General features: G+C 37.1%; 1 protein-coding gene across 6 annotated transcripts in view; it reads left to right on the top strand.

Annotated features, from left to right (window-relative positions):
- Positions 1-24,073, top strand: part of Acaca (acetyl-CoA carboxylase alpha) — a 271,109-nt gene that overhangs the window by 191,673 nt on the left and 55,363 nt on the right. For all 6 annotated transcript variants that reach the window (XM_076871149.1, XM_076871147.1, XM_076871151.1 and 3 more), the window contains 4 exons: positions 9,787-10,056; positions 12,423-12,520; positions 17,059-17,179; positions 17,844-17,954. In XM_076871149.1, the coding sequence (XP_076727264.1) occupies positions 9,787-10,056; positions 12,423-12,520; positions 17,059-17,179; positions 17,844-17,954 (600 nt within the window). The remainder of the gene's footprint in view (positions 1-9,786; positions 10,057-12,422; positions 12,521-17,058; positions 17,180-17,843; positions 17,955-24,073) is intronic.

Below are 24,073 nucleotides of genomic sequence, written 5' to 3'. Positions count from 1 at the left end.
TGGGATGCATATGGTCTTCTCAGAATTCTTTCTGAATGACTGTTATTACTGTTGGAGATTTCTCATCAGGTTGATTAGTTGGTTTTGACTCACTTCATTGTTAGCAACTAAGCTTCAGTGAACTTGATCAATTTTGAAAATCTGAAATTGTCCATTGGCTCACTAGAGTAGTCCTTGTGGAGGACTCCTATTTTTTTTTTCCCAAAAAACAAGTCCTAGAAATAACCCTTAAATAAAGAATGTACTTGCCAGCATTTTCATACATGTCTTAAGCTTTAAGGTTTTACTGGAAAAGGATGTGACATAGTACCCTATGTCAAAAAACTTTACAGCTCCAAGTAGAAGCAATAATGAACATCAGGACAACAATAGATGACACCAGAGGATGAGGTGTAGCGTGGAGCACCAGAGTTCAACATTCCTTCATATGATTAATGGGCAAGGCTCTAGAACTATGTAGGCCAACTTGGTTAATTTCCAGATCAACAAATTAATCCTGTGTCTCATTTCACAAATACCACTGGCTTCTGTGTGCATGTTTAAAAAATAATAATAATAATTGGTATGCTTATTAAATTACTGGGTGTTCAGGAATAATCATTATTTCAAAATTATTATTTCTAATCTTTGGTAATGTTGGCAAAAATTACCACCAGAATAAATTCTTTTTTTGTTCTAAAAATTATACTTTTCTTACCCTCTTACCATATCTTAGAGGGGCTAAGTCTCTTCAGCCATTTTTTAATCACCCCAGCATGACAAAAAGTTTTTTCGATGATTAAGAAAATTGTTTTGGGGGCTGGGATTGTGGCTTAGTGATAGAGCGCTCGCCTAGCGCAGGTGGGACCCGGGTTTGATCCCTCAGCACCACATAAAAATAAAGGTATTGTGTTGTGTTCATTTACACCTAAAATAAATAAATAAATATTTAAAAAGAAAAGAAAATTGTTTGGGACTAGGGTTGTGGCTCAGTGGTAGAGGGCTTACCTAGCATGTATGAGGCACTGGGTTCAATTCTCAGCACCGCATATGAATAAAGTTCATTGACAACTAAAAAAAAAAAGAAGAAGAAGAAAATTGTTTTGAGCTCTTTTGTGTGATTATATAGCACTAGGTAATGGAACATGCTCTATCTGACAGATAGTGTAGTATACAAAGGTGTTGGTATTTTTTTCAACCTGGTTTTCGCAAATAGAACACATGAAGTTAAATGTTACATTACCTTATGGCTTAAAAATTTATCTTTTAAAACCTATACAGTATTTTATGGTATTTCATTGTATGTTTTATTATGAGACTAACATGAGTTAAAATTTCTATGGCAATTATTTTTTTATAGTTTTGTGAAGATTTAATATTCCATACAAAATACAAAAGGGGGAAAAAGTCACATTTTGTTCTGTGGGTTTTAGTTTTCTCATTTTTATGTTGCAAATAATACCTAAATCCATTTCAGTTATGACATACTAGAATTTTTTTGTATTGCTGCCCCAGGGCTCTTTAGGGTGGTCATCTTCTTGGCATTAGCAGAATTAGAACAATAGCTACTGAAGGCTTTGCCAAAAATCACTCAAGTTTTAGACTTTTAGCATAGAAAATAACATTTCAGCCACAGTCTACCCTGTATTTAAATCTGTATGGAAAGACATTTGTTGCTACTGACAGAACTTACAGTGTGGAGATAGAATTTACATTGTGGAGATAGAAGAAAGGCAACTGTGGCAATGATGTTCTCTTCTACAGCATCGCTAGAGTCCATGGATGCATCTTACACCCACAAAAAACAAAATCCAGTCATGTGTTGCCCCTTAGCTTTCCCTTCAAATTTCCTTGTTGAGCTTAACGTTGTTATTTTATTTTATAGCAACTGAATCCACAAAGTTCCTGTGGTGCTTGCGCATTCTATTCACACCGATAGTACAATTAATGTTGATGTCAATTTTGGTGTTAATTTTGGGTCATGATTAGTGTTGACACTTTGTGTCAGACTAATGGCATTTATGGGTACCACCAGAATAAATGTTAATATTATCATGTTTTTAGTGTCTGTTATAGTAACATTAAACCAAGGTCCTCCCAGGAGAAAAAATACATATATGGATAGATAGATAATGCCTTTCTGTATCGCTGGTGTTACTCAGCGAGAAAATGACATCTCAGGGCAGAATCCTAATCACTGTTTGGAGCATCAGAAATAATGATCACCTCTGATCGGAGGTTGTGAATAATTCATTTGGTTTGATTTTCACGTCCTGTCCAGTGATACTTTTCAAACCAAATGTGTTTCTACAGGAAAATAATGGTCCCACTTCTTATGGAAATACTGTGGCACAAATCATTTTACCCACATAAAAACAGTTAAATAAGACTGTTCTCTTCTGCTTGCTTTCTCCTCCCTCCTCCCACCTCCCTCACTTGAGTGTATTTATTCCAGGATTGGAATGTGGCCAGAGAAATATTTTTTTTCTCAGTACTTGTATAAGGAAAACAAATACTTATTTCTTCTAATCCTTAGTTTGATCACTGTAGCTTTTTTCTCTTCCCTTTTTCACTTTAAAACAATTAACTTAGCTTGATACCCCTTAAGAAACCTGTGAGTTGAAATGACCTGTTATGAAAATTTATCTGAAATAAAATATTTTAAAACTTATCCATGACAATATTAATGCAAAGACAGTTTTCAGTAAGTACTTACTGAAAGGACCACTGGGATAGTCAGTTCTAATGAGAGAAAGTGATCAGGGAAGATTCTGGTGCTGCCAGTATCAAGAAACCCGAGTCTGAAACTCAGTAGATCACAAACCCACCCACTAGCTCAGACAGGCTACAGATTGCCCTTTTGTTGCTTCCTTAGCTGGTCAGTCCTTATCCCTGAGTAGTGGAGTGTCATTTTTATCAGGTTTCATTTGAGTAGAAATGTGGGCAGGAAAGAGAAGACAGAAAAAACGGAATTCAATGAAGGGATTTCCCTTGGTTGTTATTCTTCAGTTACTATACAAGGCAGCTTGGGCTTAGGTGAAATCAATGAATGTCACATTCCTAATCACATTGTCACACTTGTGACACTATACTTTTATAGTGATTGCAGAATTTTTGCAATATAAAATCTTCATTGTTTATATAACATAGACTCCTCTATATAATTTGACTGAAAAACTTATGGTGTCCTAATTAGATGGAGGGGGAAGAAATATGCCTGTCTTCGAAGTAATACCAAATCCTCTGAAACAAAGCTATTCTTAGAATATTTTGAATATTCTGATCCTGAATGTTGTGATCCCACCCCTGCCCTTTTTTCCCCCTAAATCTAACAAGGGCCGGGGGGAGTATTTTTTCAACCTAGTGTTCATCATCAGGCAGAAAGTGTTTTGCATTCAGAAACCACTTCCAGTATCAAATTCAATTTTGTCAAGTGATTAGTTGAATTTGGTAGAGAATAATTTAAAAACACAAAGCTGGAAATGGCTGTGGTGCTTCTGCATTGGAGGAGAGCAGTTGCTATTCCAAAGTTGCAATCCTCCTTTCAGTGACTGTGCATCGCAACTGGATTATTGTGTTACGTGTCTTTGCAGCTGTTATAGACCAGCATCTGTTGACACCATGTGTTCCTATAGAGGACTGCTGGAAGAAATAGGGGAGTGGACGAATTGATACCTTGCCTGCCTATCAGTGCAAACGTCCTTTATGTACATATGTTTGTAAAGCTCTTTAGCCCCCTTCAACATGAAAGGCTCTGTATAAATATAAGCTTTCGATTTTAGTACATGTTTGTAATACATGTGGTACAGTCCTAAATATGTATTTAGCTGATAGGCACTGTTCTTGTCTATTGTACAAATATTGACTTAAAAAGTATAAATATGTATTTAACCATCAGAGCAGAAAAACACTGAAGCAGTTACTTCTCAGGTAAGGATATTAATATTGTATAAACCTATATATACATTCTACCACATCATTGCAGAGCATTTCTTTTTAAAAAATGAAATGATAGCCCAACATACTAAGATAGTTTTTTTGTTTCTCCCCCAGTGCTAGAGAATGAACCCAGGGCTTTGTATATGCAAGGCAAGCATTCTACCACTGAGCTACACTCTGAGCCCTAAGATAGTCATTTTCTTTTTCTTTTTCTTTTCCTCGTACTAGAGATTAAAGCTGGGGTAGGGTGGGGGTGGGGACACTTTATCACTAAGCTAAATGCTCTTACTTTTAAAAATATATTTTATTTTGAAACAAAGATCTCACTAAGTTACTAAAGCTGACCTTGAACTTGCATTCTCCTACCTAAGCCTCCAAGTAGCTAGTATTACAAGTGTGTGTCGCTGTGCATTCCCTTAAGATAGTTATTGGTATTCTTTTAATTTTCATATATTTATTTTTCTCTTTTTGACATACATATGATAACTAAAATTGAGAATTAAACATAGGAAATTCCTTAAGCTGATGAGATTTTTTCCCCCCTTAAAAATACTTTTTTTTTTGCTACTGAGGATTGAACCCAGCTGCATATTACCACTGAGCTACATCTTCAGTCCTTTTTATTGTTTATTTTGAGATAGGGTCTCAATCAGTTAATGAGGCTGACCTTAAACTTGGAATCTTCCTACCTCAGCCTCCCAAGTCACTGAGATTATAAGCATGTGCCACCATGCCCAGCAAAAATGTTTTTTTATTGTGGAAATACTCAAATATGTACCAAAGTAGGATTAATAATATAAACTACCAGGTACCTGTCATTCAGTGAAAAGGTACTTGGTAATATTTTCACACTGTGTGTGTGTGTGGGTGTGTTACTAGGGATGGAACCTAGGGATGCTCTACTGCTTGAGCTATATCCTCAGCCCTTTTTTATGTTTTATTTTTGAGAATCGGCTCTCACTAGTTCTTGAGGCTGGCTTCAAATTTGTGATCCTGCCTCAGCTTCCCAAGTTTCTGGGGTTGCAGGTGTAAGTCACCATGCCTGTCTCACTTTAAATTTTTGTGAATTAAAAACTAAATGAGAAAGGGGCTGGAGTTGTAGCTCAGTGGTAGAGCACTTGCCTTGTATGTGTGAGGCACTAGGTTTGATTCTCAGTACCACATATGAATAAGTAAATAAAATAAGCATTCATCAACAACTGAAGAAAAATGGTTCTTTAAAAAAAAAAAAAAGTAAATGAGAGGGGGGCCAGAGTTGTGGCTCAGTGGTAGACTGCTTGCCTAGTATGCGTGAGGTACTGGATTTGATCCCTGGCACCACAAAAAAAATAATCAAATAAAATAATTGAAGGTATTGTGTTCATCTACAACTTAAAAAAAAAAAAAGTAGATGAGAAAGATTGTAAGTTCAAGGTCAGCCTCAGCAACTTAGTGAGACCCCTGTCTGAGAATAAAATATAAAAAAAAGAGGATGGGAATGTAGTTTAGTAGAGGGAAAAAACCATTGATGTCATCAATGCAATATAAACACATTAGAGAAAGTTTGGAAAATGAAAAACATACACAATTTTATCATCTGAATAACTATTATCTCATTTTACTAGTACGCACTAGCATGTTTTTAGATAAAGTTTTTAAAACATACTGTGCATTTACTATGTGTGTTTGCCATTCTTGGACTTAGTATACATTTAATCCTCACACCAAACTTATATAGAAAATTGTTATTACCTCATTTTGAAGAAACTGAAGCACAGAAAGGTTAGTATCTTATCTAGGGTTATATGACTAGTAACTGACTGACTCACTGTTTTATTAGATTCAGACTGAGAATCTCAGAATCTGGCTCCAGAGTCTGTACTCTGTACTACAAGACTATTTTGCCTCTCACAATTTTGCATGCAATTTTGTGTCCTCCTTCTTCTAATTCAGTATTACATCTTCTAATTCAGTATTACAGTTTGATGTGTTAGAATGCTATTCACAGCCATCACTTTGTAAGACTATATAGACACTACAGTGACTCACTATCCCATTTACTTCCTTCCAAAAATGTGGTTATCATGACATTTGTATGGTGCTATAATTGATGTTCACCTTCCATATTGTGTTTAGCTAAAGGCAGTAGCACTAGTCTGGAAAATATTTCCTTAACTAGTAAAGAAATATCACTTCTTTTTCTGTGAACTTTACTTTAAAAAATGAACAATTCAGGCACAGGCATAGGCACAGGTGTGCACAACCTGTAATCCCAACTACTGAGGCAGGAGGATGGCAGACAGATTGCAAGTTCAAGGCCAGCCAACCTGAGCAACTTAGCAAGACCCTATTTCAAAAAGAAGGTGGGGGTGGGGTTCCTTCTGTGGATGCAGTTCAATAAATTCTTGCAGAAACAGTGCCTACCTGGAATAAGGCAATAAGGAATGTTTCCAAAGCCCACATTCACCATTATATGCAACTCATACTAGCTATAAGAACAAGTTACTTAATTACCCAGTGCCTCAATTTCCTCATGGCAATAACAACTACCTTTAAGATAATAGGGGTTTTTTTCTGCAGTGGTGGTGCTGGGGATTAAACACAGGGGCACTCAACCACTGAACCACATCCCCAGCCCTTTTTTTTGGTATTTTATTTAGAGACAGGGTCTCAGTGAGTTGCTTAGCACCTCCCTGTTGCTAGGGCTGGTTTTGAGCTCACAATCCTCCTGCCTCGGCCTCCTGAGCCACTGGGTTTACAGGTGTGCACCACTGCACCCGGCAATAATAATAGGGTCAAAAAAAAAAGAAAACATTTTTGTTGTCAATGAACCTTATTGCATTTATTTATACATGGTGCTGAGAATTGAACCCAGTGCCTCACACATGCTAGACAAGTGCTCTACCACTAAGCTACAACCCCAGCCCAATAATAGGGTTTTATATAATTTAATGTGGTGTTTGTCACAATAGTCCCTTCAGAAAGGTATTACCATCTCCATTTTATAATTGGGAAAAGTGAGGTTATTAAAGATTGACTTGACTAAAATTTTACAGCTAGCATAAAACGGATTTATGCCAGACAGTTTGACTCCTCTACTGAAACTCTTAACCACTCTCAGTATTGTCAACTTGTAGTACAGTGTAGCATATAATAGATGTTCAGTTAATAATAGCTAGTAAAGAAAAAAAGTTTAATGATATTTAGGACTGTGATACTATATCTCCAGATATCAGTCATAGATGCAGTGTTCATTACTCCCACATTACGTTCAGGGATCCTGCAAGGCACTAGAGGAGGAGATATAAGGGTTCAAGATGATGAGCTAACAGAAGTCCTAGGTAGTATATGAATTAATTATCAAATGGGTTCTCTGCATGAAGGTCTTAGTTTAAGAGACTGGAAAAGAGAAAGGTTACTTTGTGCTTGGGAAGCTTTACTGAGGAATTGGGATTTGAACCAACCTTTTGGATTAGATAGAATATGGACAGGTTGAGAGGAGAAAAAAGGGTAAACTTTATGTTAAAGTTAATATAATAGAATTCTGTTTCTGATAGTCTGTTTATCAAACCCATGGGTATTATTTCCTTTACTTTGCATCCGAGGACATTGAAGTTCAATAAAAGTTAAATAATGTTCCCAGGTGTCAGAGTTAATAAGCAATAGAGCTTAGATTTAGATCTAAGTTTGGTTGACTCCAAAGCCCATATTCATCATTATATGCCTTACTGTTCAATTAGCAGTGAAATCCAAATTTTAATGTAAATTGAACAACAGATTCTTTCTTAGATGTTTATCCGTTGTGCTGGCTCAAAACTGAATCTCTTCTAGTAAGGAATCTTGCTGTACAAAGATTGGGATAATAGTATCCATTCTATAATAGTGCTTTTTAAGGCAGTGGGGGCAGGGGGATGATAAAGAACATACTTCAGAAAGACATTGATAAAGAATAGTGTGTTCTTGGTGCTGCTATGTTGACACCTAATTAGAAGTCAATATTGTAAGCATAATGACCTGGCCAATTGCTGAACTGACTGCCCAAGTGACACAGTTAGAGTCCCCAGATAATAACGAAAGATAAGAGTATTATTTGCCTGCCCAATGCCACATTGTCACAGTATTTACATTAGCACGCAAATGCTGAAGTAGATTCTTTAGGGCTTGCATCTAAGCTGCTTCTGGCCTAGGTGGCTAAGGGTAATATATCACAAAATTTGGTGTAAAACCCAATCTTCCTAACTACAAATGCATTTAGAGGAAAATAGACAGAAAATAGCTTTTCTTTCTTGAAAAACAAAAGAGTGGTTGGGCTAAAGCAGCACACGTAGAAAGCAGAGAAAATATTCCTCTCCATACAGTCATTGTATTAACTATCTTCTTAAGAACCACAGCCAAAATTATCCTGATATTTGGGGTTTCTCTGTGCTATCTTTTGGGTGATGTGTTTCTCCTTCCCTTATCTGTCTTTAATGAGCAGATAGAGTAATATCTCAGAAGGCGATTGGATTTTTTCCGGTGTATTATATCCATTTTGATTTGTGTTTGGCCAATGGTATGATATATTAAATAGCTTATATTTATCTGTGGGTGTTTCACATATATATTTCTTAATGCTGAGAATCACAAATAGCTGTGTGGAAAGCTTCAACCAGCCTGATTACCGTGGATGTGCAATTGGATTGAGAAATGTGTACTCAGAGCTTATGATCACTGGCCCGGTTGAGTCTGGGTGATGCATGTGGCTTTCCAGGGATGCTGCTATTTACATCTGTTAATGGCCCTTCTTGATGGCCAGCTCCCCAATGAGGTGATATGCAGCAGCCTGGGGATGAGGGACCAAGGCTGCAGATGTGGCTGGGCTCCATTAGGCAGGACCAGGAATACTCATCTGGTTGGCTTTGTTTTGGGGGGTGAGTGTTGGGGGCAGGGAAGGAAGCATGAGCTAGAAAGGGGGAGGGATGAAAAGCGTTATTTATCCAGGTATATGGGAAACAGACAGGCAGACATGAAAAACAGCAGCTGTAACTGGATTGTAAGTGAATAGCAAAGAAATGGAACTAGCAGATAACAAGTAGAAGGATTGACTAGTTCTCATATAGGAAGGGATTGAAAAAGGAGAGGGTGGTGAGGGTTTGGGAAGAGACATGTCACTCTGCCTTTTAAGCCATTATCACTTATTGTGTGGTGATCAGATGCTACTAAACAGAACAGAGATTTACATGTATCATAGTATAGCAAGAGATTAGTTCTGTGCATCCTTTAGTTTTCTGATATTGGAATAAAGCAACAAGAATTGCTCTTAAGAATACATTGCTGAGTCACAGTAAATTCTTGCAGAAACGGTGCCTACCTGGAATAAGCCAATAAGGAATGTTTCTATTCCTGTCAAATGGTAGAGGACAGTAAAAGGACACAAAAGTTGTACAGTCCATGAGAGGTGGTTCTCCTTCTGCTCCCTTCATGAGTTAAAGGTTTCTTGGAATGAATCTCACTAAAACTAGAAACAATGGCTCAGTACACAAGTTAGTAAAATGGGAATTCTGGATTTAATTACCACTGCCAAGACATTCTTCCACACGTATCTTGAGTGTAGGTAGACTTTGTTTTTTTCTACCTTTGAGTAGGCCCAAAGAAGGAATTGAGACCACTTTGGAATAAATTATAAACCACCCATTCCTAGCAAAGTCTATAGGGAGTAGTATACTGGAGGATTTTTTTTTTTTTTTTTTAATTTTTTTTCTGGCTTTCAACAGGGAGTTTGGCTCTTTAGCACTGCCTATTTTTACATGAAGGATGAGTCCTAGGTATACTGTCATACCTTCAAGGAACCTGAGAAAAAATTCTGCATGTAAGAAGCTTGTGTTTATTTATTTGTTTATATCTTTGCAGATTGGCATGGTAGCTTGGAAAATGAGCCTTAAAAGTCCTGAATATCCAGAAGGCAGGGATATTATTGTTATTGGCAATGACATTACATACCGAATTGGGTCCTTTGGGCCCCAGGAGGACTTGCTATTTCTAAGAGCTTCTGAACTTGCCAGGGCAGAGGGTATCCCACGCATCTTTGTAGCAGCCAATAGTGGAGCAAGAATTGGATTGGCAGAAGAAATTCGTCATATGTTTCATGTGGCCTGGGTAGACCCTGAGGATCCTTATAAGGTACGGACTAAGAAGAGATAATATTTCAAAATACTGTATTGTTATGCACATGTGTGAGTACATGTGAGGGGTAGGGGAAAGGAAATGGTTTAAGTTTGAAAGTCTGTACTTATGATGATGACTAAATATAAACAAAATTACTGATGAAAATTCCTTAAGATACCATATTAGGACGTTGTGTCTAACTGTGTTTTCAGTATGCTCACCTGGTTTTTCCTTCAGCTTTAAAACAGATTGCTGTTGCTTGAACATTAGATGAGATCATTGGAATGCATTTAGCATGAGACATGCCAAACCCAAAACATACATCTTAAAACTATTCCACTGTGGTTTTTAGGACTTACAGCCAGTCATGAACAAAATTCATTATACCTTCAGCTTCTTCTCTAACCTCCCTGGTTCTACTTGAAACCTATTTCTTTTCTAAAGATACCACTTCCCCTATAACCTTCTTAAGTACTGACTGATTTCTCTCTACTCTGCTACTGAGCCTGGAGGGGGAATACTGTCTTCTTTGATCCTCATTGCTATTTTGAGTCCTTTTATTCTCCTTTTTCCAGGAAAACTCTCCACTTTGAGTCTCACGACATCAGACTATGCCATACTATCACTGCTCCTTATTACAGTGTTTCTCCACCCTTTCGTCACAGCCTCTCATTCTTTATATGTTTTAGTTCCTGGCTTATTGTTGCTTTCTCCAGTACTTTAGTCATGTGATAATTCTTGGTGATTGCTCTATCTACGTAGACAGTCCTTCCTATAATCTGGCTCCTTGGATCCTAGAGTTTCTCTCCTTCTCTGGTTCCTCTCCTCCACCCTAGTTCAGCCTCTCATTCCCCATAATTTCAGTTTCAAGCATCACTTTGTTTTCCACCCTCATTCTTTCTTTCCAACTCACTTTCTCTAGTTCTCTTGAGTCCAACAATCCTTTAAACCCACCAGGACCTACCACCATTTTTTCTGTTCTTTATCCTCCTTTCATTCTTTTTTTTTTTTTTTTTCTTCCTGGTACTGAGGATTGAACAAAAAAAAGAAAAATCCCTGCTCTAATCTAGGACCTTCCTTCCTCTTGTACCCTTGATGTCCCTTCTTGCCAACTTAAGGATGTTAATAAGCACGTCTCATGCCTCTCCCCTGCATCCCCACTTTCCTTCTCTACTGGATCTACCCCTTTAGCATACAGATACTTATCCTTCCACTGACTATCCCTACTTCATTTTCTCCTTCCCTTTAGAGCAGCACTTTTTAAGAGTTTTCCATATACTCTTCTCTTGTTCCTTCTTTAGTGACCATTGCCCCTCACCATTCTACTGTAGCTGCTTTTATCAAGGTCACCCGTGATTGCATATTGCTGAATTCTTCAGTGAATTCGTTGTCCTCATCTTAGTTATTTGATGATTCAGCAGCATGTGACACAGTTGGTTTCTCTTTCATTCTTGAAATACTTTCTTCTCTGCTTCCAGTATCCCTGAGTCCCCTTTTTGTCTTTCTACCTTCCTGCCTCCTCTTTCAGTTTCCTTTGCTGCCTTTCATATCTTTACCTGTTTACCTTTAACTGTTTCAGAGAATAATGAAAGTATTCTGTATTTTGATTGTGGAACAGTTGACAGATTTTATTGCTTAAAAAATATAGTTCAATTAAATTTGTTTTAAGAATGGAGGGAAATTGGTAGTGACCACCAACAGTTATGGGTTTTAGGGGTGGTGGTGGTGAAAGTATTCTGAAAATTATGGTGATGGTTGCATAATGTATGAATATACTAAAAACTACTGAATTGTACACACATGGCATGTTAAACACATGCCACGTCTCTGCTTTGTATGTGAGTGTATATATGTATGTATACAAATAAATCAATTATAAAATGTTAATTTTTTAAATGTAAATAGGAATTTGGAGTTATTGAAAAAAGCAGGAGGCATGTGTTCAGTGTTCACCATTAGTACCACATAAGCTTCTGATTTTAATTCTGAATCTCTTAGATCTGTGATCTCATATATTTTGATGATACCATGGAGTTGAGAGAGTGAAGAATAGTAGTTCGCATAATTCTTTAACTTTATATTGATATCTTTAATAAAGGTATCACTGAAGATCCAAAAATTACCTATTAGCCTGTTGAAAATAAAATATACATGGAGTTGCAGTAAGGGAGTATCTTGTTTCAGGACAGTGAATAAAAAAATAGGCACTTTCGTCTTTCAAAGAACCATCTGTGGCTGGCATCAAATCAGACAGTAACTCCAAGAAGTGATGTAGCAATTCAAAGTTACCTTTGGAACAAGCTCATTATGCACACTTTGCTGTATCTTCTGGTTGTGTCACAGTGGCAAATAATGAGTTTAAAACTACTTGTGCTTTACAGGGATACAAGTATTTATATCTGACCCCTCAAGATTATAAGAGAGTCAGTGCTCTCAACTCTGTCCATTGTGAACATGTGGAGGATGAAGGAGAATCCAGGTAGGTATTTATGTATCAGAATAATTTGGTCATGACTAAAGAAAGGAGAATATGATAATTTTTCCTTATTGTTCTGGTAGTCGTGACCTTGGAGAGCACTGAGCACTGAATAATGCTTTTTTTTTTTTTTTTTGAATGTTGTGCCGAGTATTGAACCCAGTGACTCACACATGCTAGGCAAGCGCTATACCTGAGCTACAACCCCAGCCCTGAAAAATACCTTTTAAACAACCTAGATGTCATAGGTTTGAATCCTGGCTCTACCACTTACTAGCTGACAGACCTTGTTATTGTTTGAGGTTTGGAAATGTTATTTACAATACCTATTCATTTAAAAAAATTGAAACATGGAAACAGGAAGAAAAAAATGAAAAGTAGACACAATCATACCCTGAGACCACAACTTTGAATTTGTTATATTTTTACTGTCATTTTACATCTCTACCTTTTTTTCTATGTAATTGGGATTATAATAGGAGTTTCTTTTAAACTCTTTTCACTAAAAAGTTATTTGGGGGAAATTTCTTACATTCTTAAAATATTATTTGAAAATATGAAATTTCATGGTTGCATAGTATTTCATCACAATGAACAAATCATATTTGAAAATTCAAGCTATTTCTAATTTTTCACAATTATATCCTTAGGCTGAAAATTTTTTAATATTAACTTAGGGATATCTCCAATTGTTCTTTTTGGATTAATTTCTAGAAATGGAATTACTGGTCAAAAAGTCCATTTTGGAGCTGGGGATGTAGCTCTGTGGCAGAGTGCCTCCCTAGCAGCATGTGCACGGTCCTGGGTTTAATCCCTAGTACATTAAAAGAAAAATAAAATAAAAAATCTCCATCTTTAAGGGTTTTTAAAAATAATCTCCGATTGCCCTTCCAAGATCTGAATTCCTAATCAGCAGTATGTGATAGTGCTTGTTTCCTCTGTTTTCTTTCTTTTAATTTTTCTCTGCCCTTGCCAGCATTGATTACTGTCAATTAATAAAGTAGGATAAAAACACCAATTGTTATTTTAACTTGTAGTTTTAATTACCAGTGAAGCTGAACATTTTTATAATCTCTCTGCAAGTATTTTCTAGAATGTTAATTGCTCCAATACTATTTATTGAATAATTTATGTGTTCTTATTTTTTGTTCTGTTTACTCTTGGGTTAATGCCATACTGTTTTAACTATTCTAGTGGCACATATTTCCTCATACTTACACACTTTCTCAAATCATATTATCTGTTTTTGCCTTTTAAATGTAGACTCGTGTGTGTGTGTGTGTGTGTGTGTGTGTGTGTGTTTTGCTGGGGATTGAACCTAGTACCTCATGCACAAGAGGCAAGCACTGGTCCACCACTGAACTACACACCTAGTCCTCTTTTCCTTCTTTATTATTTTTTTTAATTCCCCAAATCTTTCCATAATGATTTTAATTCAGATTGCATTAGGTCCACACACTAATTTGTGAAGGCGACATCCTCAGTATTAACTCTAACCAAAAAAGAAGTATGGTATATTTTTTTCATTTATTCAAGTGTATTTTCAAAAGGTTTATAGTTTTCATATAATTTATTCCAGAAGTTCCCAAGCTTTCCTGGTTCATGGCACCCTTTGCATCTCAGTAATTTTTTCACATCACCCCTAATCTAAAAGATACACATAATATTTCTGTTAAATAAATATTTCTAGTTAAACCCTAACAACTTCATAAGTGTTCCTGTCCTAACAACTTAATAATAATTTGAATAAAATAATACACATGAATTGAAAAAATTACTTCATTTTTAAACCATTTACTTACTATAGGATATTTGTGTCTGTATTATATCTCAAACCTTAGAGTCAGCTTAGCTATAGCCACTCACTTTTCTTATTCTTCATTGACTTTTGTGTAGAGCTTGCTTTTCCCACAGAAACTGCAAAAACCTGGCTTTGTAAAGATAGGACATTGTCAAAAGAAATTTAGCACTATTTGGTGTTAAATTGCAAACAACCTAAAGCTAGTTATTCATGTGGGATCTGACAAATATCACGTGTTTCTCTCAAATTGAAAATATTCTTCAGTGCCCCTAGAGGTTCACTATGGTGGCTTGGCCATCTTGGGACACATGTGGCCAGTTTCTTCGTGTTTATTTTATTTATTTATTTTGGTGCCAAGGATTGAACCTAGGGGCACTTAATCACTGAGCCACATCCCCAGCCCTTTTTTGTTATTGTTGTATTTTATTTAGAGACAGAGTCTCACTGAGTTGCTTAGGGCCTCACTAAGTTGCTGAGGCTGGCCTTTGAGCTTGTGATCCTCCTGCCTCAGCCTCCCAAGCCACTGGAATTATAGGTGTGCACCTCCATGCCTAATGAAAGCTGTTTGTTTTGTACATTGCTTTTGTTACAAAACAAGTCATTACTTTATTCTGGGATTCCTCATCTGAAAAAGGAAGATCAGGTAAACTAAGGCCCTTAGCTCAGTGCTGAGCATATAGTAATCAATCAAAAATCCTGGTGGTGGTGTTAGTGGTGGGTTGTTGTTGTTGTTATTGTGGGTTGTTGTTGTTATTATTATTATTATTATTATCATCATCATCATCATCATTATCTGTAATAATGGCAGTGATATTACCTGTCACACTGGACTGTTGTGAGGATCAAAAATCATATGAATGTTTTGTTAATTATAAAACACTGTTATACAAAGTTTTTTATTATAACATTAAAATTTAGTAATACTTTAAAGAATGGTAGCCCTAGATGGTAGAAGACTCAGGTCAGAGAGCAGAAACTGGGAAGTGTATATTCTTTTTTTCTCATAATGTAGTAGAAGAAGATGCCACTTATCACATCATGAATACTTGTGAAGCAATATGCAGCCCTTATGAGAGGATATGCTTCACAGGAAGGGCTGACTGGGCCCATCAGTACTTGATGACTATATGGCATGTGGACCTTAAAAAAGAATGTATTACTCCTTCCTCAAATTAATGTGGTTCATTGGCCTCTTAAGGAAGATTAGCTTCATCTGTTATATAACTCTAGAATCCATGGTCTAGATAAAGAACAAAAGGAAGAATTGGGGAATTATTGAAATAGGAGAAGCTAAAAATAAAAAACTAGAGAAATCTGGAAAGCAGAGCTGCAGCATCATAGATGAACAATAAGAGCAAAGGAAGAGAATTGATGGAGGGCAGACAGAAAAAAAGAGAGCAGAGGAATATGGCAATGGGGGAAAGTAGTTTAAGAATCACTATGGAATATTTATTTATTATTTCCATTTAAAAAATTTTGCCAAGCCTCTGGATAGATGTGGAATAGTAAATAACACATGCCCGTCTCTACTTCCAACTTTGTATTTTTCCTTTCCTTTATTAGTTGCATTTCCCATTATTAAGTATCACTCCTAATCCCCTACCAGGAAGAAAGACAAATGAGTATTCCCAGTAGATCCATAGGATGCTTTCTGGACAACTGGGACTTCCCCCTACCAGGAAGAAAGACAAATGAGTATTCCCAGTAGATCCATAGGATGCTTTCTGGACAACTTGGCCATCTTCCTATGGAAAGATCCATAGGATGCTTTCTGGACAACTGGGACAGCATTTCACTTCTACTTGTATTCTGCCTTCCCCCCTGGAGAACTATAGCCAGGAACTCTTACATATGCACTTGGTATTGAGAATGAGCAGGAATGGGAGTATGCTGTTTTGGTCTTTCCTTGCATCCCTATCTTGGAAAAGAAAAGGAGTTTTGATTTGAGAAACTAGCTCAAGCATTCTCATACCCCTCTATTTGGATTTTTTTTTTTTTTTTTTGGTGGTGGTGGTGGTACTGGGGATTGAACCCAAGGGTACTCTACTGAGCTATATCCCCAGCCCTTTTCATTTTTTTTTTTTTAATTTTGAGATAGGGTCTCACTAAGTAGCCCAGACTGGTCTTGAACGTGTGATACTCCTGCCTCAGCCTCCAGAGTTGCTGGGATAATAGGCATGTGCTAACATGCCTGGCTTAATTTTTTAATTCTTATGTAAAATTGTTGATTTGAGGACAGTTAGAGATATACATTGACCCTGCTTTAAAGAAAGAAAGGGCTTTAAAATCTGAGGGCCATCTTGTAGCTTTTGAATGTTCTTTCAGCAGTGAACCTTTGAGGTTCTGGAATGATTGGAGAGTCATTATTGGCCTTTAATGAGATTATCACCATGTGTCAAGCCCTTTTCTTGTTGTCAACCCTTAGGGATAGGTACTACTGTCCCCATTTTACAGAAGTTACTATTATCCTGAGGCATACCACTCTATCAGAGCAAGAATTTGCATCTATCTGCTTAATTCCAGATTTTGTGTTTTATATTCTACCATACTGCTTCCAATAAGATAAGAACCAAGCTAAGAAGGAAAAACATATGAAGAATATAAAAGAAAGTGTATAAAGGTCTTGTGTTAAATATAAATTTTCAATATGCTTTTATCAGCCTTTTAATGGTAATATTTGTTTAATAGGTTGTGTTACTATGTTTAATCTTAATACATTGGCATGACTCTTATCTACTAGGTATAAGATAACAGATATTATTGGGAAAGAAGAGGGACTTGGAGCAGAGAACCTTCGAGGATCTGGAATGATTGCTGGAGAATCCTCATTGGCCTACGATGAGATCATCACCATCAGCCTGGTAAATCCTCACAGAATGTAAATTAATTAATTAGTTTATTTATTTATTTATGGTGCTAGGAATTGAACTCAGGGCCTCCAGAATGATAGACAAGTGCTTTCCAGCTTAGCTATATCCCTACCCCACAGAATATGAAATTTTTAAAAAACTCACTGGGTAGTTAGGTTATTTGTGCCCCATTACTACTATTCAGTCCCAGATAAAAGCATTGCTTGCAAATGTTATTTTAATTATGCAAAATAATGGGAACTTAGGATAATGTAAATTAATGAAATAATATAAATTATTTCCCAAGTAAACCTAGGTTTATTTTAGCCTTTAGTTTAAGTTCTTATTTCTCTAAATATCCTGTCAGACTTTTAACAACTTAAATTTCTTCTCTTCCTTGTACTTTTTTTGCTCATACCTGTAGTGGAGATGCCAGACATCTCTGAAATGGGCAAGATACTATGATCCTTAAAGTTTCTAATATTTGAAATATTGAATTGATTTTGTCTCTTCTTTGATTGAAAGTGTGTTTTTTGTATTATTAGTCAAACAGACTTCATAAAATGCAACCTTTATTTCTGTTCATGTGGATTTTACACATTTTATCTTTTCCTTAGTTCTTAAAGCTTGGGATAGGACATAAATATGTGACATGCATAATTTATTCTTTTTTAAGGTGACATGCCGGGCCATTGGGATTGGTGCTTATCTTGTACGGCTGGGACAGAGAACCATCCAGGTTGAGAATTCTCACTTAATTCTGACAGGAGCTAGTGCCCTCAACAAAGTAAGTTTCTAGGGCTTGGGAGGAGTATATGAAGTTTGAAGCTTATCATGAATTCAAAATTCCAGACCTTTATTGAGCACATGCCTATAATCCCAGCTACTCAGGAGACTGAGGCAAAAAGATCTCAAATTTGAGGCCAGTCTCAGCAACTTAGTGAGACTCTGTCTCAAAATAAGAAAGTGGTAGAGTATCCCTGGGTGCAATCCCCAGCAGTACCACAAAAAATATATCATCATCATCATCATCATCATCATCATCATCATCTTTATTAATGGGGTCATTCTATTCATGAATTCCTTAGTTTATATCTTCCTCCATTATACTTACCCATTGACTTGCTTGCTTTTTTATTCATTCATTTCATTTAACAGATACTTTGAGTAGCTACTGTCTTTCAAGCATTGTTCCAGCCTAACTGTATAACCTCTGTTTCAAAGAACTTACATTCTAGTCTGTCTCTAGAAAGACAGAATTAATTGAATGCTTTTCTTCTGGCCCACAGCCCCTTACTTCTTCTTACCTATGTTACTACGAATAAGGCATGTGGGAACTATTCTCATGCATGGAGCTATCTTTAGTTCTAGTTGTATTTGTTCCCATTTCAGGTCTATAGTGTGGACTAGGCACTGGCCTAGGTGTTTAGGATATCTAATTCTAATGGTTTGAGAAATCTGTCGATAAACCTCTAAAAAAGAAAAAGAGGGCACTTATAGTGTTCTCTTGTATATAAAGTAAGTACTCAGTAAATATTGAGTGGGAAGATAGGTGGATGGGTTGCTGGGAAAGGATATAACGTAGACATTTATCTTTCCTTCCAAAGAAAGACTTTGTATTTTTAAACCAAGCTCACAGGGACTTTTCTAAAGGCAGAAAAAAAAAAAAAAAAAAAAAAATGGATGATGAGACTGCTGCTTGCAAAAGTGAAAATTGTCTGAGATGATCTGAATATACAAGGGACAATGCAGTTCTTACTTCTTTGTAGGCATAGAAAACTTGTTTTCTTTTGAGAACTAAAAATGCATAATGAAATAGTGAGAGGCTTGTTGTTCTCATGCAACTTATATAAACTTTTAGCTCCTTAGCTTTCTTTATTAGCTGTCAAAGAGGTATTATAAAGCCAAGTATGGTGGCTCATTCTTGTAATCCCAATTTTTTAGGAGACTAAGGCAGGAGAATCATAAGTTTCAAACCAGTCTTGGCAACTTAGTATTACCCTGCCTCAAAAAAAAAGGACTAGGAGTATAGCTCAGAGGTAGAGCACCCCCACTTTCAAGCCTTAGTGCTATACAAAACAAAAGGAGGCAAATTATAATTTATAACTTTAAGTAATGTAGTAGAAGCTGGGCAAGGTGGAGCAGATTTGTAATCCCAGCAACTCAGAAGGCTGAGGCAGGAGGAATAAATGTTCAAGGACAGCCTCAGCATTTTAGCGAGACTGTGTCTCAAAATAAAAAGTAAGAAGGACCAGGGATATAACTTAGTAGTAAAGCTACCGTTCAGACCCTAGTATCAAAAAAAGTAATGTTGTAGTGCTCAAATGAGAATACACAAGTAAAAGTACTTAATAAAATTAGCACAAAGTATTGGTCCTGGTTTTGGGGGTTTTTTAGACAAATTCTTATTGAATTGCCCAGACAGGCCTTGAACTCATGATCCTCCCAGCTCAGCCTACTTTGTAACTGGGATTATAGATTACAGGCATGTGCCACTGTACCTGGCTTGTTGGTCCTCATTGAAATTTCATTTCCCTGTCCCCTCTCACATGGTTTGGTGATTGAGTTTGTAGATATTATACACATACTAAATTATGTTGAATATTGTGTTTAATCAGGCTTACAGGAACTTTTATCAAGCCCTGAGTTTCAAGAGGAAAGATAGGGACTAAGTATCCTGTCCTATCATATCCATTTAGAATAGTTGATAATTCCATTAGTCCAATTAAATTTTGGATATGTCAGAAATTAGCAGAATTGTTTGATATGATCATCTTGTTGTTCTCTGCTGTCATATGAACTCTGATTCTTTGAGTTTGCATTTCTCTCCAAGGAAAGGCAGAGTAGTGCTAATAATAGTGTACTTGGCCATCTTCCTCTTTTTGGATTCTATCCTAGAAATGAAGATTATAAACTGCCACTACTAAAGATTATTGCAGTGAGGAAAAGTGCTGAGAATCTCGAATTTTTTTTTAAGTTGCTCTTTCGGATACCTTCTTAGCATGAGATATTGATAAATGTTGAAGAGAGCTTTAGGTACCATTACCTATGAGGATAGGATTTTCAAATGACACCTGTATTTCCATGATGTTTTCATAAAGAGTGTTAATCTCTAAAATATATATCATTACATTGTCCCCCCTCCCCCCCACACACACACCCAGATTCTATGTTTTGTACAAGGAATATTACAAAAAGTAAAAGTTGTTGGGTTTTGTTTTGGGATTTTTGGTTTTGTTTTTGGTCTAAAAAATTGCCAGTTGTGGTTTAAAGAAAAGTATTAGGTTTTGTTTTGTTTTGCCCATAAAATCTGGTTGGATTGTTCTGATCAAATTCAACATATTCACCTTCTTCCTCGCCTACAGGCATGCTTGCCTTGTTGCAAAGAGAAAGACAAGTAAAGCTGCTGTTGTAACTTACCAAACAGTGCTCATTTTCAGAAGGACATGATCATTTTTAGCTGAAGGGAGTGATCACTAGTAGAGGTTACCTAATCTTGCTTTGCCTGCTTCACTGTCTCATGTCAGCACCTCTTAAGTATAGTCATGTTGTTAGAAGACACTGATTTTATGCAGATTCACTAAGGAATATCCATTCAGCCCCTTTGCTTATTACCTTGTATGAAAAAGGAAACTATTTGGGAGCTACCATGCTGAGATTGCTTCCTCTGACTCACCACTTGTGCATATTCTGTTTTCATATGTGCTGATGTCTTTGTAGTCTCTTTGCCTTTCTTTCTGTAGTTATCTGTCTCGCTTACTGTGAGTGTGTGCAAGTCCCTCTGAGTGCACGCCTTTCTGTGTAAGTGCTGATCTCTCTCTTTGTTTCTGTGTCTTGCTTATAGATTCCTCTCTTTCTCTATGTTCCTCCCTGAATGTCCATGTGTGAGAAAGTCTTTGTGTGTTTGAAATACTGTAGAGGCTCCTTTCTTAGACTTGATCATTTTGCTCATAGTATGTGTGTACCTGTGTAAAGTGGAAATGTATGCAGTGCATGCAAGCTTATATATGGTCTCAGACTGTAAACATTTGACCCCCACCTTTTTGAGTCTTCATCCTTTATGTTAAACATTGAGGTGAAGAATAAGAAGGGGGGAGTGCACAGAGGTTGTAGGAAAAAAAATCTTGTGTGTGCAAGTGCCGATCCCGTTGACCCCTTTGAAAATTGAAATAATGATAATGCGCGTCTCCTGACTGCATCAAAGTATCAGCACATCAAAAGCCAGGAGGCATGAAATGCAAATGATAAAGTGAAAGCAGATGGATTGTGCATGATCGCCTGATGCCCAATGAATTTTAAAAGGTGCTGGTTTGCAAGGGGGGGGGTGGGAGGCTGGGGGTGGGAGGACTGAAATAAACACGTTATCCCTGCAATTTTTTTTGTTCTTGACGCTCACTCCTGACAATATTTTTTCACACTTGAGTGAACACCCACTTCATCTCTCTCTCCCTTTCTCCCTCTCTCTCTCTCTCTTTCTCTTCCTGTCTCCTCTCCAATTTCCCCCCCACCCCACAATCCCACCTCTTACACGTCTCAGGTCATGTCGCTGCAGCTCCGGTGGAAATAATAAGATATAAACCACGAGGTTGTTATTTGCATAGAAATAGCATGGAGCCCCAGGCAGCAAGAGAGAAGGACACAGGGATCATTTGTCTAAAATTTTAATGAAAACTTTTGCTGAGGCAGAGATTTTTTTAAAAACTTTCTTTCTCCCTACTCTTCCCTAACCCTCCCCACACCCTCCAACCTCATCACTGGTCTGACTTAGCCTAATTTGATTTGAAGAGAAAGGATTGACACTCCACATATCATACTCACCTAATGTAACAACATGTAAATTGTTTGTTCCTTTAATATGAAGCTGAAAAGACACACATTCCCTACTTAGTACATCACATGTGCTCTTCAAGCTTTTATGGCTACATTGTATCTCAGCACATGCATGATTAAGGTTACCTGGTTTTAATCAGTTTACATTGTCCTCCCTTTTGCTTTCAAGAACTTATTTTTTAAAAACTTCCTTCCTTTTTTTTTTTATAGCCACTATTAGTAATCTACACATAAAATATACATATTGCAATAGTTCCCTGGATTTTCCCCCAACTCTCAGCAGTTTTACTATACATGTTTTCTTTATGGGCACTATATCCTTTGTTCCAAAAGTAGAAAGTGCTTCCCACATTTGTATTTTTATCCCTCTCCCTTCCTGATTTCAGTATTTATATTTTCTTTTTGCATCTGTCTTCCTTTGTTGCCTGTAGTTATTTGTAAAGTCCAGAATATTTCCAACTGGAGGAGAAGTACAGTTTCTGGATTTTCTTGAATGATGTCATGCAGATTTGAGATTGAAACTAAAGGCAGTGGCTGGGCATTAGAGGCCTCCCAAAGCTTTATAATAGCCTCAAAATCAAGACTATTTGTCTGATTCCTTGTTATCTTCTGGGTTAAGCCAGTTGTATCAGAGCCATTTTATAGACATGAAGAGTAAAACAGAATTGACAGAGACAAGATCAGAGTCAGAACATGAATAATATCCCTAAGTTTTATGGCAGAAAGGGCTCTTAGGGTTCACAAAGTCTACAGCGAGAAGACAATGTGGTCATTTTCTTTTTGACCAAATGTAATAAGGGAAAAAAATATGTCGTGAGAGTGAAGTTTCTAAGGGCTTGCTGTTCATGCCTCTCAAGGAAGTAGACCATAGGTTTCTAACTCCAGAACTATATGCAGGTGACAGAGTTCTCAGAATGCCTCACAGAGTGAAAGAATAGAACTTATGGGTGTGGCAAATTGCCCTGTGTGTAAGGAGTCATTCTGGCCTCACAAAGACAGTAACCTATGTACTCAGGGTATTGATAAGATGGGTCCTTAAGAAGATGAGGTCCTTTGCAGAGTCATAAATTCTTAAATCAGGGTACCACTCCACCTCCTCACTTTCTATTTTATATGTTTAGCATAGTGTCAGGTGGCAATGAGACTGGAAAGTCCTGTGTTGTACGGGAACACTGTTACAGACTAGAGCTTCTGGCTCTCAGCCATTGCACCAGACTTCTTGAGAGCCCACTCCCTGTATACAGAAATCAGAATTTGCAGTTTATGCGTATTCTATGGACAATAACTGCTTATGAATGTAAGGCTTCTGCCAGTGACTGATATGATGTGGGTGCTAGGAGGTGATATGTGACTTCCTTGTGGTAAACATTTTAAAGAGAAACAGAAGCTTCTCTTTTTGTGAAGGGGGGTGTGATCCTATGATCCCATCCCCTTTAATGAGATCAGGCTTCTGTTTTCACTGAATCTGCCAGGAAAAAAAGAAGTTACGTGCTGGATTCGGCTAGGGCTCTTAGTCCTTTAAGGGGTCTAATTCTGCTAACCTGGCTTTCGAGACTTAACACAAGGAAGTCACGTCTCTCTCAATCCTTCTTGGCTTCCATGGACATATTTATATGTAGCTGTGTAACATGAACTATGAAGTTGTCACATTTTACTCTATCAGGGATGGTACCAGAGTTACTCCATGAGTGGGTCCTTTTGTTACACCAGGGGCTTCTACTGTACAGTCCCTGTGTTCACCCTTGACTCTGTGCCACACATGTAAGGGACTCAAGAAGGGAAGGGGAGTTTACCCAGCTCTCACATGGGGTGGGCAACACTCTCACTTTCATGTTACTTAAGGAGGTTGAAAGCCTGGACTCTACAGCCAGGCTGCTGGGTTTAGTTCCTGGCTGTGTGACCTACCAATTGTATAATCTTGGTCAGTTTACTTAACCTCTGTGGGTTGCAGTTTAGTAACTATAAAATGATTGTGGAAGGGGGGATGTGATAATAATATCTATCTACAAGGATTAGAGTGGAGATTAAATGAGTCAATATAGGAAAACACTGACACTGTTGTAGTCTTCTCTGAAG

Source organism: Callospermophilus lateralis, chromosome 11 (genome assembly GCF_048772815.1).
Source record: "Callospermophilus lateralis isolate mCalLat2 chromosome 11, mCalLat2.hap1, whole genome shotgun sequence".
In the NCBI taxonomy this organism is placed as follows: domain Eukaryota; kingdom Metazoa; phylum Chordata; class Mammalia; order Rodentia; family Sciuridae; genus Callospermophilus; species Callospermophilus lateralis.
This window is presented reverse-complemented; position numbering and strand designations above follow the sequence as displayed.